The following is a 12,115-nucleotide window of genomic DNA, read 5'->3' as shown; positions in this document are numbered from 1 at the left end:
TTGTAAATAAAAAATATTACTATATCTTAAAAGTAAGATAAAATAGATTAAAAAAATTGAACTCGAGAAAATTTGGATAAATTTACATTTTAATTTTTTATTTTAAATTGGATCATATTTAAATTTAAAAATAAATTTGACTCAAAAATGAAATAAACACAATTCTCTTATCCTTACTATTTTTTTAATCATCTTTTAAAAAATGCCTTCAATTTAATTTAACTTATAGCAACAATATTTACAAAATGTGAATAAATAGTTAATTTAATAAACTAAATTTATTTTTAAATTATTTTTTAAAAAATTACAATTGATCATTATCTTTTGATCGTACCCCTTTAAAAAATGTATTAACATTTCATCAAAAGAAGTCCTATATTTAAGTTTTTTTTACAAAATAAATGTGTGTGTGTGTGTGTATGTGTGTGTGTGTGTGTGTGTGTATAATTTCTATTTTTTTAACCTATAATGTCATGTAAATATAAAAATTAATAAATTTAATATTTTCTTAACTCCCCACTACACCTTAAAAATAGTAATTTTTTTCTAAAAAGTGTTAGAAAATTTAAACAATTTTGTTATCTTCTTAATTCTCTATTATTTCCTTAAAAAATAGTAATGTGTCTGCCTACAACTAGTAATTACAATTTATAAAACAAAAGGTACATTTCATTATAAAACAAGTAAAGCCTTCTTTAAATTTAAAAAGCTCAATAATTGATAATTTAATAAACAAAAAGTAATGATTATAAAGATTTTAAGTGAAAATTATAATTGAGAATTACAATAAATTATTAATATTTTCATTGAAAGAAGTCACATCTTAAGATTTCTTTTGTAAATATGGAAAATCTAAAAATAAAAACGATTAAATTCTTTTGACGTATTATTAAATTATTGTAAAGTATCTAACATCATTACATACAAAATTTAAAAAACTATTTTTATTAATTTTAAAAATATAATGGACCAAAAAGTACCGCAAAAAAAATAAAGTATAAATACTTGTAAATTGATTATAAAGATTTTTAAGTAGAAATTATAATGAAAATTTGTAATAAATTTATTAATATTTTCACTGAAAAAAAATTATATGTTAAGGTTTTTTATTGTAAATACAGAATTTATAATATATCAAAAGAATTTATTTGTTACTTTTGTATTTTACTCAAAAAATTGTTCAAATTATTAAAGATAAAATTTCAAAATATAGAGTAGACCTTCAAGTACCACTAAAAAAATAAATTTTAAGTTAAAAAAAAAAGACTCATTAATTGATCACTAACCAAACAGAAAATAAGAACTTTAAAAAATTTAGGTAGCAAGTTACGATTTAAAAAATCAAAAATGATGAAAAATTTATTGATATTTAATTGGAAGAAATCCTATACTTAGGATTTTGCAAAATAAAAAAAAGAAATAAATGTATATATATATATATATATATATATATATATATATATTTTGAAACAAAAATGAATCGGCGTGGACGGCAGGATTCGAACCTGCGCGGGCAGAGCCCACATGATTTCTAGTCATGCCCGATAACCACTCCGGCACGTCCACTATGTGATCTGTTCCTCCATTGTTTATTAATTGCCACATTGTTAAAAATAATACAAGCCGACCACATTCGATGGTGGGTAAAGACGAGGAGCTTCCAGTTACCTTTTGGATTGAGTAGCTAGAATTACCTCCTAGTAAACTACACATGTCGTCATTTTATAAACAAAATTTATTTAAAAATTTTATAATCTTAGGTTTAGATTTAAGTAGATTTTGGTAAAATTTAATATAACTTTATATTAGATTTTGACTAAATTAAAAACCTTTCTCAAACATAGGATAATTATAAAATAATTTGTGAATTTTGTAAGATCAATTTTTAAAAAATAAATGAGTTTAAATACTATAAATAGAAGTATAGGTGTGTAGATCATTTTATTATAAGAAATATTCTTATTTTTTAAGATATATTTATATACATTGTATATGAAGGAGCGTAGTATAATCATTTTATGTACAAAATATTCTTATCTTTAAAAAAAAATTAAGAATTTCTAAAAAAAAAATAATTTGTGTACAAAAACATCCTTTTTTTTTTTTAAAGTAAATTTTTATAATACCAACATTTCTATAAAATAAAAAATTTCGTACTAAATATAGAAGTACGGATGTGTGCATCATTTTATTGAAAAATATATTTTTTTACAATATTTTACTTACAAGAGATATAAAATTTTTATTAGAAAATAATTTACAATATTTTTAATTTTAGATATTATATGTATAATATTGCTAGTTTATTTTTTTTTCTAGCCAAATCAATTTTTTTTTTTTTTTTTTAAGTTAAACATTTTAATTTATTGAAATTAGATTTTGTAAATGTAGTTTTATCTAATTTTGGTTAAAAAATTTACTTTATTTTAGGAATATTTTGTCTTAATTTTAAATATAAAAATGTATATTTTTATATAATGATTTATCTTATTTGTCATTTCCTCAATTTAAAGTATAAATATATTGTTACCTTCATTTGAGAGCATCGAATGTAGGCCTTAAATTTGGACAAAACGTAGCATAAAATTTTATTTAGTTTCATCAAAACCCACTCAAATTCTAAGATCCAAAACTCATATTCCCAAACAATATCTTAATTAAACCAAATTAATTTTTTTTCCTTTATGTTCAAAAAATAACTTAATAGAAACTGAAAAACAATTTTATTTAATTTGGATTAATTACTTATATTATGGCAACTTAATTCTTTTAATAATATTTTATCTCACTTTTAAAAAATAAAGAATATTTGTATGCACACAATGAATTACACAATTTATACTTCAATATGTAGTATAAAAAAATATTTATTTTAAAAATATTTAGCCTTAGCTTTAAAACATCATACATTTATCTACAACTTGATTTTTCACCACTCATACATTGATGCATAGCACGCGATTTGTTTATTTAGGATTTTTTGTCTTCATTTCAAAAAGAGATATTTTTATTTACAACATAATTTACACTATTTGTCTTTTTTTATTTTATTTTATGTATATTAATAATAATAATATAAAAGTATAGATAAATATAAGACAAATTAACAATCATTTTTCAAGAAACTTGTCTGATTGTCATAATAAAATGCGTATATTTTGTTTGGTCTTTAGGTCTTTAGACAAAATGCCTACCATAAATTTAAAAACATGACTATAAGCATACAAAGACAGAGGAAAAGAAAGATATGCCCGTGCTCATTTTTGTAACTGTTGGGTCTGGCTCCACTTCAAGTTTTCCTTATATGCTCATGCTCATGTTCATTTTTGTTACAGTTTATGTTTTCTTTTTTTTGGATTACGCACCGGATTTTCACGTGTCCGTTTTACGGTCCATGTGACTAATCTCATGCCCATTGAAGCCGACCTCACAACTCCAAAGGGTGGTAAATTTCAAGAATCCAGGGACAGAAACGAACTCAGGAGGGTTTGAACACCTGACCTCGTAAGAAACACTCCTGCAGCCTGCATTACCACCTGAACTATACCCTAGAGGTTACAGTTCATGTTTTCTGTACATGCTTGCTTAAGTTCAAATTGATCATTTTAAATATTAATCTCTGTGACTCATGGAATCCATCATTGAACCGTGACTGACAAAGTTAAAAGACCTAGAAATCTTACGGTTTACTACAATAGACAAATTTCCTTGCCTATGTCAAGTGTAAAATCAAGTCTTCCTAATCTTACATCTTGTAATTCCTAGATAGGAAATTGTGAGTAGAATGTCTTTGCCCCTTCCCCCCTCCCCAAAGCAAATGGTTCATGGAGGATGAAAGTGTGAGAGCCATCATTAGATTATTGAATTTCAATGTAGGATCCTACAGCAACAGAGTCACCATAGCAAACTCTCTCCCAGTTGCCCCCCCCTCCCCCCAAAAAAGTTAAAAAGGATATTTGTTTGCTTTGTCAGGGATTAACTTTAACTTCAGAGAAGTTTTGAATTTAAATTTATATTGAATTTAAATAAAATATAATATAAAATTATATTGAAATTTGTACAAATCCAATTTTAGGGTCTGACATCCATGCTTCCAAACATAAATTTAAAATAAATCAAGTGAAGAATTAAATGAAGGTGTTGTAGGTGAAATAAAAATTTGATGCTTCCTATGCATACAACAAGTGTGCGGTTAAGGGAGGGTGATACACAGGCAATTCCCATTTAAACATCCCCCACCATCACAAACAGAATAACATACAAATTTCTATGATATATCTGCAGCCTGCTTGATTCTGCTCCTGCACAAATATCCAATTTTAGTCTATTGCCATGGTTCGTAAGTATAAATCTTCGTTTGAAAATGTGGTTCGAGGGAGCAAGGTGGTTCCATATTTAGATTCAATCACTTTATCCTTTTATCAAGAAATATAAATTATAAATAGGATGCTCGGGATATATAGTCTTTGATATTATGACAAACGGATTATTTGTAATACACAGTCAGATAGATCCGGGCAAAGTTTTATGTTGCTGCTGAAGATAACTACATACTACATATCATTAGGAGATAAAAAGGTCTATGCATCCCCAGGTGCATCACACACCAAGGCAAGTAGGACTAACAAACTCACAGGACAATAGATTGGTAACCATCTTCTGTTTCGTGCCGACGCAGGTAACCAACACCAACAGCAACTGCTACTGCAACTCCCAGAAAAGCTACTACCCAAACAGAAATGGGGAATTTCATCCCTCCACGCCCCTGCAAAAACCAAATTCTAAAGAATTAGTTTCAGTTGCTCAAGAACATTGAAGAGCTTTGTCATTACGTGGTATCATCCGCAACTCATCAGGTAATATTAAGGCCGCTTTCTCTGAAAAATTTGAGTCAGGTACTAACAATGGAGCGGAGTTGTAGGCTCTTACTAGTGGTGTTCGACTCTGTAAAGAGTGGGAATATTAGAATATTTGTATTGAAAGCGATTTGGAATTGGTGGTGGGACGACTCACATCTGGAATTTGCTCCTCCTGATACTCATGAGACTTTTGATAATTGTTAAAAGAGGTGCTACAAGGTTTTCAGTTCTCTATAATGCACCAATTTAGAGAAGGTAATCAGGTGGCGGATTACTTGGCTCGTCAAGGCAAAAGAGGCAATACAAGGAGATATTTTGTAAGTGATGTGCTGCCGAGTAAAATGAGAGGTCTCATTCGTATGGATAAGATGAACATTCCAAACTTTCGTCTTTAATTGTCATCATTTGGTTTTCCTTTGATTTTTGTTTACAGGTAATTGACATCATTTTACACGTAATTTTTTTATGTTTAGTTTGTTTCTTTTGATTACATATAGGCATATTCAGATTGCTTTACTTGGATAATGGTTCGGGTTTTGATAGAGACTTGTATTGGTTTTTTTGATAGTTTATTTGTAAATCCCATGTGTCATGTTTGTAATCACGGTATTTCTTCGCCATAAGTGAGAGCTATTAATAAAATTATGGTTTTCGTAAAAAAAAAAAAAAAGGTTCTTTGTCAATACATCGATACCGTTAACATATCCCAAGACTTCTCACACATAAAATGAGCAGCAATACATTCTTAAGATCGCCGTTAGGTGTTAATTAGTATCATTGTTCAAATTATAGAATTCTTTATTACCAAGATTCCCAAAGACATTAAGCATCCATTCCAACAAGAGCATAACGTGCAATTTTTGTTTCGTTTTTGTTTTTTGTTTTTTTCTTTTTGGTGGTGAGTGATGGTAGTTGAAGATCACCATAAAGATGAAACGAAAATATAGCAAGTAAAAATTACCTGAGCTACAGCCTCTAAAAAGGGAATGTGCTCTGGCGAATGGTCTGCAACCAAAATGTAGAAGAGGCCCATAACTCCAGTGTGATTTTGTATGCGGCTATAATTAGATTCCAAAACCAAAGTCTCGCCATCAGATATCTTGATTGAGTCTGGTCTAGGATAGCATGTGGACATTCCTACTATATAACCATCCTCATTTCCTGCTTCCTTCCCTTTTCCATAAGTTGGTATCGAAGAGCAAATTACACGTCCATCCTAGCTCAATTCCACAGACAAAAGAATCAATAAAAGAAGGTGCAATTTTTAGAACATGTATAGTATAAGTGCAGCAACAAATGGTGCTTTGAAACAGAAAATATCCTGCCCAAGCTGCAGAATGAGGTTCAGTAGAGATCATGATAAATATTCTACCTTAACGTATCGTTTGGGAGCATGGATTTCAGACCTTGGATTTGGATTTAGATAAATTTCAATATAATTTTTACATTACACCTTATTCAAATCCAATACAAATCCAAATCCAAGGCTTCTCCAAATTGATTCTAAAATAGCAAACCATTTACTAAATGAAACAATGTTGTACAAATGCAAATCAAGGTTGCAAATAAGCCCCACAAGCTGATTGCTCCAATAGTACAAAAAGAGCATCCATCAGTAAACATTTATTGCACATAGCAACTGCTTATTAAGTTGGCATGCATTTTACAAGAGGATAGCCACCACTATATTTACAATACTGCCATTGTCTTAACAAGAGGATAGCTACTACAGTATATACAACAAAACAGTGTTCCATGTGGGTAAGCGTTCTACCTGCCTAGAATGAACAAATAAAAATTGGTCAGGTACAATGGGCTCTATATCTTATTATCAAAGGATCAAAATAAGCAACTTTCACCACGTAAAAAGACACAAGCTGATGCCTAGCCAAAAAGAAGAAGACGAAGAAGAAGAAACAAGCTGACAGAAGACGGAATTTTCCTCTCCTACTTAAACAATTTGGTACTGATATAACAGCCTTACAAAAGAATGTCAAATACACCATGCTTCATGCCTCCAAAAGTTTCAGATTTATTAGCATGCTAACACTATTAAAGAATGGTATTACACATACAACTATAATAATTAGTTTTTTGAAATACAGAGAAACTTCAAATACATTTAAATTGGATCATATGTACGAAAGTATGACTGTAGTTGCTAGTCAAAGTTGTTGTTTCCTAATATGTCTCTCTAGAAACTAATAATCTTGAGAACATCATTATCAATCAAGGAAGGCAATAAGTCTGGTAAATTATAATTTGGCCATAAATGGGAATTAATGCAGAACATCACCTCTCCATAAAGCGCTGAACCAATTCCCCCTGAATGCTGGTGAGCAACACCATAGATGACATAACCACCAGTTTGCATAGTCAGACTACTCCTTTTGGTGTCAATGCACCCATAATCAGCCATACTAGCGGCGCTGCAAAGCTCAACTTCATATTCTATCTGCATCAAAGAAAATATATGACTCAATATTTAGTAAAAGGATAGAAACAATAAAAATGAAAAGTGATAAGAGAAGGTACATGGATTTGTTGAATAAAAATATTCAATTTTTTGGCTTTTAAGGCTAATTTTGGGTACATCATGATATCAGACTAATAAACTCTATTTTTTTTTTTCTGTAGAGAGAAAATCTCTCAGAGACGCACTCATGCTAATTCCAACAATTTAATTTGTCTTTGCAAATTTGTATCTACACAGAATGATTAAAAAGTTGGCCTACACTGTTGCAGTTCTATTCAGTGTAGATGCATACATTAAATAATTCACATCAAGAGTATGATGTAACCAAGTGTTGAGCTATGGCTCACATTCAGAAGGATTTATCCACTTGAAGGCTATTACAAGTGGGAGGTTTCGTGCGGATGACGAGAGGGCCCGAACCATGCACGAAACCTCCTTATTTACTAAACCAAGCATAACGGAGATGTGGGGAGACTTCACCCCCTGCAGTACTATACAGTACGTTTCAGCCAGGGTGTTGTATAATTGTATTGTCATATGAGGGTATTTTGAGGTTTTCACATAGGGGCTATATATACATATTGTAGCCAAGGGTTTTTACTTGATGATGATATAGTGAAAATTGCTAAAGGGCTCCTTGGACGTAGCAGAGTGTGGAACCATGTAAATTCATTGTGTTCTTCTCTTCTTCTCTCTGTTGATTTTCTCTGTTTTGCATTTGCTCCATGTGTGCGTGCATAAACTTAAAGAGCGCAATTCCTCAACACCAACTTAGTAAATTAAATTCAAGTAGGAACAACTCCACTCTGATGGTACATAATAATACATTGTTGAAGCATTTTGAGGCCTTTTGGAAATGATCATTTTATCGTATCATTGTGTTTGTATAAATTTTCATAGTGCTTTTTGAAAACAGCCAACACCCTTATTCAACTTTTTCTCTTTTGTTTAATTGTTTAAACTTGGGCATTACCTTATAAAGTTATGATGCTGGTTATGATGCTGGTTACAATGTTATTGATAGAAAAAATGATGATGGCCCAGCATTAGGGTGAATTCAAACGACACAAAACATGATAAACTGATTCAATTCTCCTGCAATGTTCAAATAACCCATATGGAAAGTGCACTTACCAGGCAATTATGTCTTTCGTCGAGACCCGTCGGATCATTGAACTTCTTCCAAGTATCAGTGACATCAAAAATGTAAATTTTAACTGGCACAACTAAATTATCCCAATCAACCCATTTCACGATATATTTCATGTAGAGGTTTCTGCTAGCACTGTCAAACTCTTTCTTAACGCGGCATTGTGTCTGATCATAGCAACAATGCAAGCCTCCTTTATAATCTGGCTTCAAAGGCCGACCATATTCATCCTTTGTAATATTATAAAGATCACACCTGCATTCAGTACATCCCAACCTGTCTTCCACACCACGTGTATCTATTGCATGAACATTGAGCATCCACTTTTCTTCATAGCCAATGGGAATTTCCATCGGATTACCAATTTCAATACCATAGGGATCCGGTACAAACGTAGCTGTTTTTCGTGTTTCTGATCCAAGCCCAAAATACTGCCCAAGAACATTTCTTTGGCATATTCCACTGTTCCTCGCAAAAATAGAATCTGATTGGTCTATCTCCTGTGGATCAAATGCTGGAACTCCTGCATCTTTACGTTGATAATATCTTGCAACAACCCAATGGTGGAGATAGGTTTCATGAAGGGGGACAGGCTCTCCTGCCTCATCAACTACTTCTGCATCGAAACTCTTGAGAGCAATATGACCTTTTGGAAAATCAATATTGTGATAGTATTTATTCACCACCGACCCTGGTCCCATGACAAACATAGGTGACAGAAAGACAGCAGAATTTATCCCATTTTCATTGCTCATAAGAGCTTGCGAATCTTGTGTACTCAATGCCAGTGAAAGTATTGCTAAGAAAAGCAATGAATTTCCAAAACATGGCAACATTTTTCTGATCTGTATACTGCAAGAGCCTGGGTTAAACAAGTAGACACAGCTTAAAAAAATACTCTTTAAAGAAAGGAGCATTGCAATTAACAAAACAAAGTAATGAAGAGAGAACTCTGGTGCACGACTGGATTATGGGGGCAATAATCAAAGAGTGGACAAAAGAAACAGCAGATATTGTTTTGGTTGCTGTCCGATATCACTGGCTGGGGCTCTCAGAGGAACTGTTGATTTTGTGGGATTTTGCTTTTACAACCCCAGCGCTCAACTTCCCCTCAAAAATAAAATAAAATAAAAATACAGATAGATTTCTTCAACGGAGTAGCTAATGTGAAGGTGTAATTCAATAGCAATATATTGAAATCCTTTAATTAGATCAGTAACCATTTGTCTAGACAGAGCAGGAAGCATAATAAATGGAAATTTTTCAGAAAAATTAAATTGAGAAGTGTTCGATTTTGGGTTAATTTTATAGCTGAGAGCACCAGTTCTTTTCAAAAATTTAAGAAGTCGGACATTATGATTTTGAACGAATTTCAAATTAAACATCAAAGAGTTTGCAACTAAAAAAATTATTTCGTGGGTTAAACCTTCAGTATGATGGATAAAATTTAATTATGATGGGAGCTGTAGGGGCAATCCAGTTACTTCAGGAGGTGGAGGAATTATTTGGGATTGCCATGGCATGGCAAAAACGGTTTTTTCAAGATATTTTGGCAATTGTACGAATAATAGTGTGGAATTAAAAGCAATCAAGGAAGGAATTCGTTTGCGCAAACAATTGTATTATTTTAATGTGATTATTAAAAGTGACTCGTGAATTGTAGTTGATTGGTTTTGGAAAGGTAGATGTACTTTGTGGTATCTTTGGGTTTTTGGAAGGAGCTCACGATGGAGCTAGAAAGAGTGAATGTCATGGTGACACATCAATATAGGGAAGACAATAATGCGGCTGATTTTCTTGTTAAAGAATGACAAATGAGAAACAATGTAATTTACGAAAAACAACAAATTCTACCACGTTATCTGAAAGGTATTATTCGGATGGATAGCTCGGGTCTCACTTCCGTTCGTCGTTAGTTCAACCCTCGAGTTTTGTTTAGTGAATTTTGATTTTTTTATGGTTGTTTTTGTATCTTTATATTCTTTGTTAGTTTTGTTTAGTTTTCTTGTCCTGATTTGATTAGTTGTTTGAATTGTTTCTGGAAGGGTTTTATTTTATTTTTCTGTAATCTCCCTTTTGCTTATCTTGTAACTACGATATTCTTCTGCCAAAAGTGAAGGTTTATTAATAAATAAATGGAGGTGCCGCCTTCTTTTAGTTAAAAAAAAAAACAAATAACACTAAGTGTTTGTATGCAAATGAACCCTTGGCTTTGAAAAAGAAAAAAATGTTTTGCTCGATCTGGATAAATAATAACATAGAGATTAGGCCACTGAAAACAATACGAACGTCACTGATAAAAATACAAACAAAGAGGAATAGGAAGTCCATATGTTCGTTAATCAACGACAGAAGAGGATTGACGAGGATTAATAATTAAACAAAGGAATCCAGGTAGAGCCACAACACACACGCACACATATGGTAAATTAAGCAAAAGAAAAGAAAACCCAAATGGGATTTGTTTCAGAGCAGGCAAATTAAGCAAAGAACGTTCTTAAAGCACCACTCACTGAAAAGTCGACGCAGGGATCAAAAGCAACGAAATGAATTGGCTGTTCTTCTGGATGATCTTTCCAGCTTCTTCGATCATCGAAGATCAACCGTATAAAACATATAAATTTACAACTGTATTACTGTATGAGAAATTTACCAAGTGAAGTGAGAAAATTAAAGGAAGAAGAAGAAGGAAAATGAAGAACTTACCTTGTAAGAGCAGACAGAAGGAAGTCGTCCGCCGTCGGTGGGAATGGTAATCAGTCAAGGCAGCGCCACACTTATTTATCCTTTAATTTTGTAGACCCTACAAGCTAGGGGAAGGAAGTCTGTCGTTGATGCCTAAAAATTCAAAGCAAAGCTCTTCACGAGTCTCTCTCTCCCTCTTTCTCTCCGGTTCTTCTCGAAGAAAACCAACCACATTTCTATTTATTAATTTATTAATTGGAAAATTCTATTTCTATAATTGAACGTCATGGACTGGATGGGCAATTTTGGCTGAGTGGGTTGACTTTGACTTAGTTTCTATTTTTATGATTTTTGTATTTTCTCTTTAATTGTCTTACCTCAGTACAAATATTATTTTTAATTAAAAGTTATGGTTTTAAATTTAATTATCTTAAATTTATTAATTAACATTTTTATTTAAGTGGTTACATTTACATATCAAACATGATATTTTTACTTACAAACTGTTTTATATCGTTATACTGTACAAATAATTTAAAAAATATAATATTATAAAATACTAGATAAATAAAAGTATGATATTTACAAAGTAGTGTAATAAATCTATTTTTATATATGTTATATAAATATAAATTTTTTCTATTAGCTTACTTTTTTAAAACATTTATTATAAATACAATTTTTTTGAAGTATAATAAAATATTTATAAAAATATAATATTATAATATATTAACTTTATAACTTATAAAATACTTTTATAATATTAGAAAATTTTATTTCTACTCATAGACTATTATTCACCTAATTATCCGAATCATCTGAACATTTACCTATGGATTGGACAAATTACTCAGTCTCTCTTTTAAGTCAATGGTCGAGTTAGGTTTAATAATTGTTCAAGAAAAATTCCTTGAAATGCAATATAATCTATAGATTCATAAGCAC

General features: G+C 31.1%; 1 protein-coding gene and 1 non-coding gene across 5 annotated transcripts; both read right to left on the bottom strand.

The window, feature by feature from the left end:
• Positions 1–1,484: 1,484 nt before the first annotated feature.
• TRNAS-AGA (transfer RNA serine (anticodon AGA)) lies at positions 1,485–1,566 on the bottom strand. The gene has a single exon. It is a non-coding gene; the product is annotated as a tRNA-Ser (tRNA).
• A 2,881-nt stretch (positions 1,567–4,447) lies between these two features.
• On the bottom strand, positions 4,448–11,427 carry LOC131159436 (uncharacterized). 4 transcript variants are annotated; one of them, XM_058114340.1, is made up of 6 exons: positions 11,192–11,427; positions 10,999–11,068; positions 8,470–9,347; positions 7,156–7,314; positions 5,821–6,075; positions 4,448–4,765 (listed from the first exon to the last, which is right to left on the bottom strand). In XM_058114340.1, exons 3-6 carry the CDS (start codon positions 9,319–9,321, stop codon positions 4,631–4,633), a joined length of 1,401 nt encoding a protein of 466 aa, XP_057970323.1. In that variant the 5' UTR covers positions 9,322–9,347; positions 10,999–11,068; positions 11,192–11,427; the 3' UTR covers positions 4,448–4,630. The 4 variants fall into 4 exon arrangements, with proteins under 4 accessions (XP_057970323.1, XP_057970322.1, XP_057970324.1 ...); XM_058114339.1 differs by having other exon boundaries at positions 10,999–11,121; positions 11,192–11,415; XM_058114341.1 differs by having other exon boundaries at positions 10,999–11,113; positions 11,192–11,396.
• Between the last annotated feature and the right edge of the window lie 688 nt (positions 11,428–12,115).

This window comes from Malania oleifera, chromosome 7 (genome assembly GCF_029873635.1).
Source record: "Malania oleifera isolate guangnan ecotype guangnan chromosome 7, ASM2987363v1, whole genome shotgun sequence".
NCBI classification, from domain to species: Eukaryota; Viridiplantae; Streptophyta; class Magnoliopsida; order Santalales; family Ximeniaceae; genus Malania; species Malania oleifera.
Note: the sequence above shows the minus strand (reverse complement) of the source record. Positions and strands in the feature narration are given on the sequence as shown.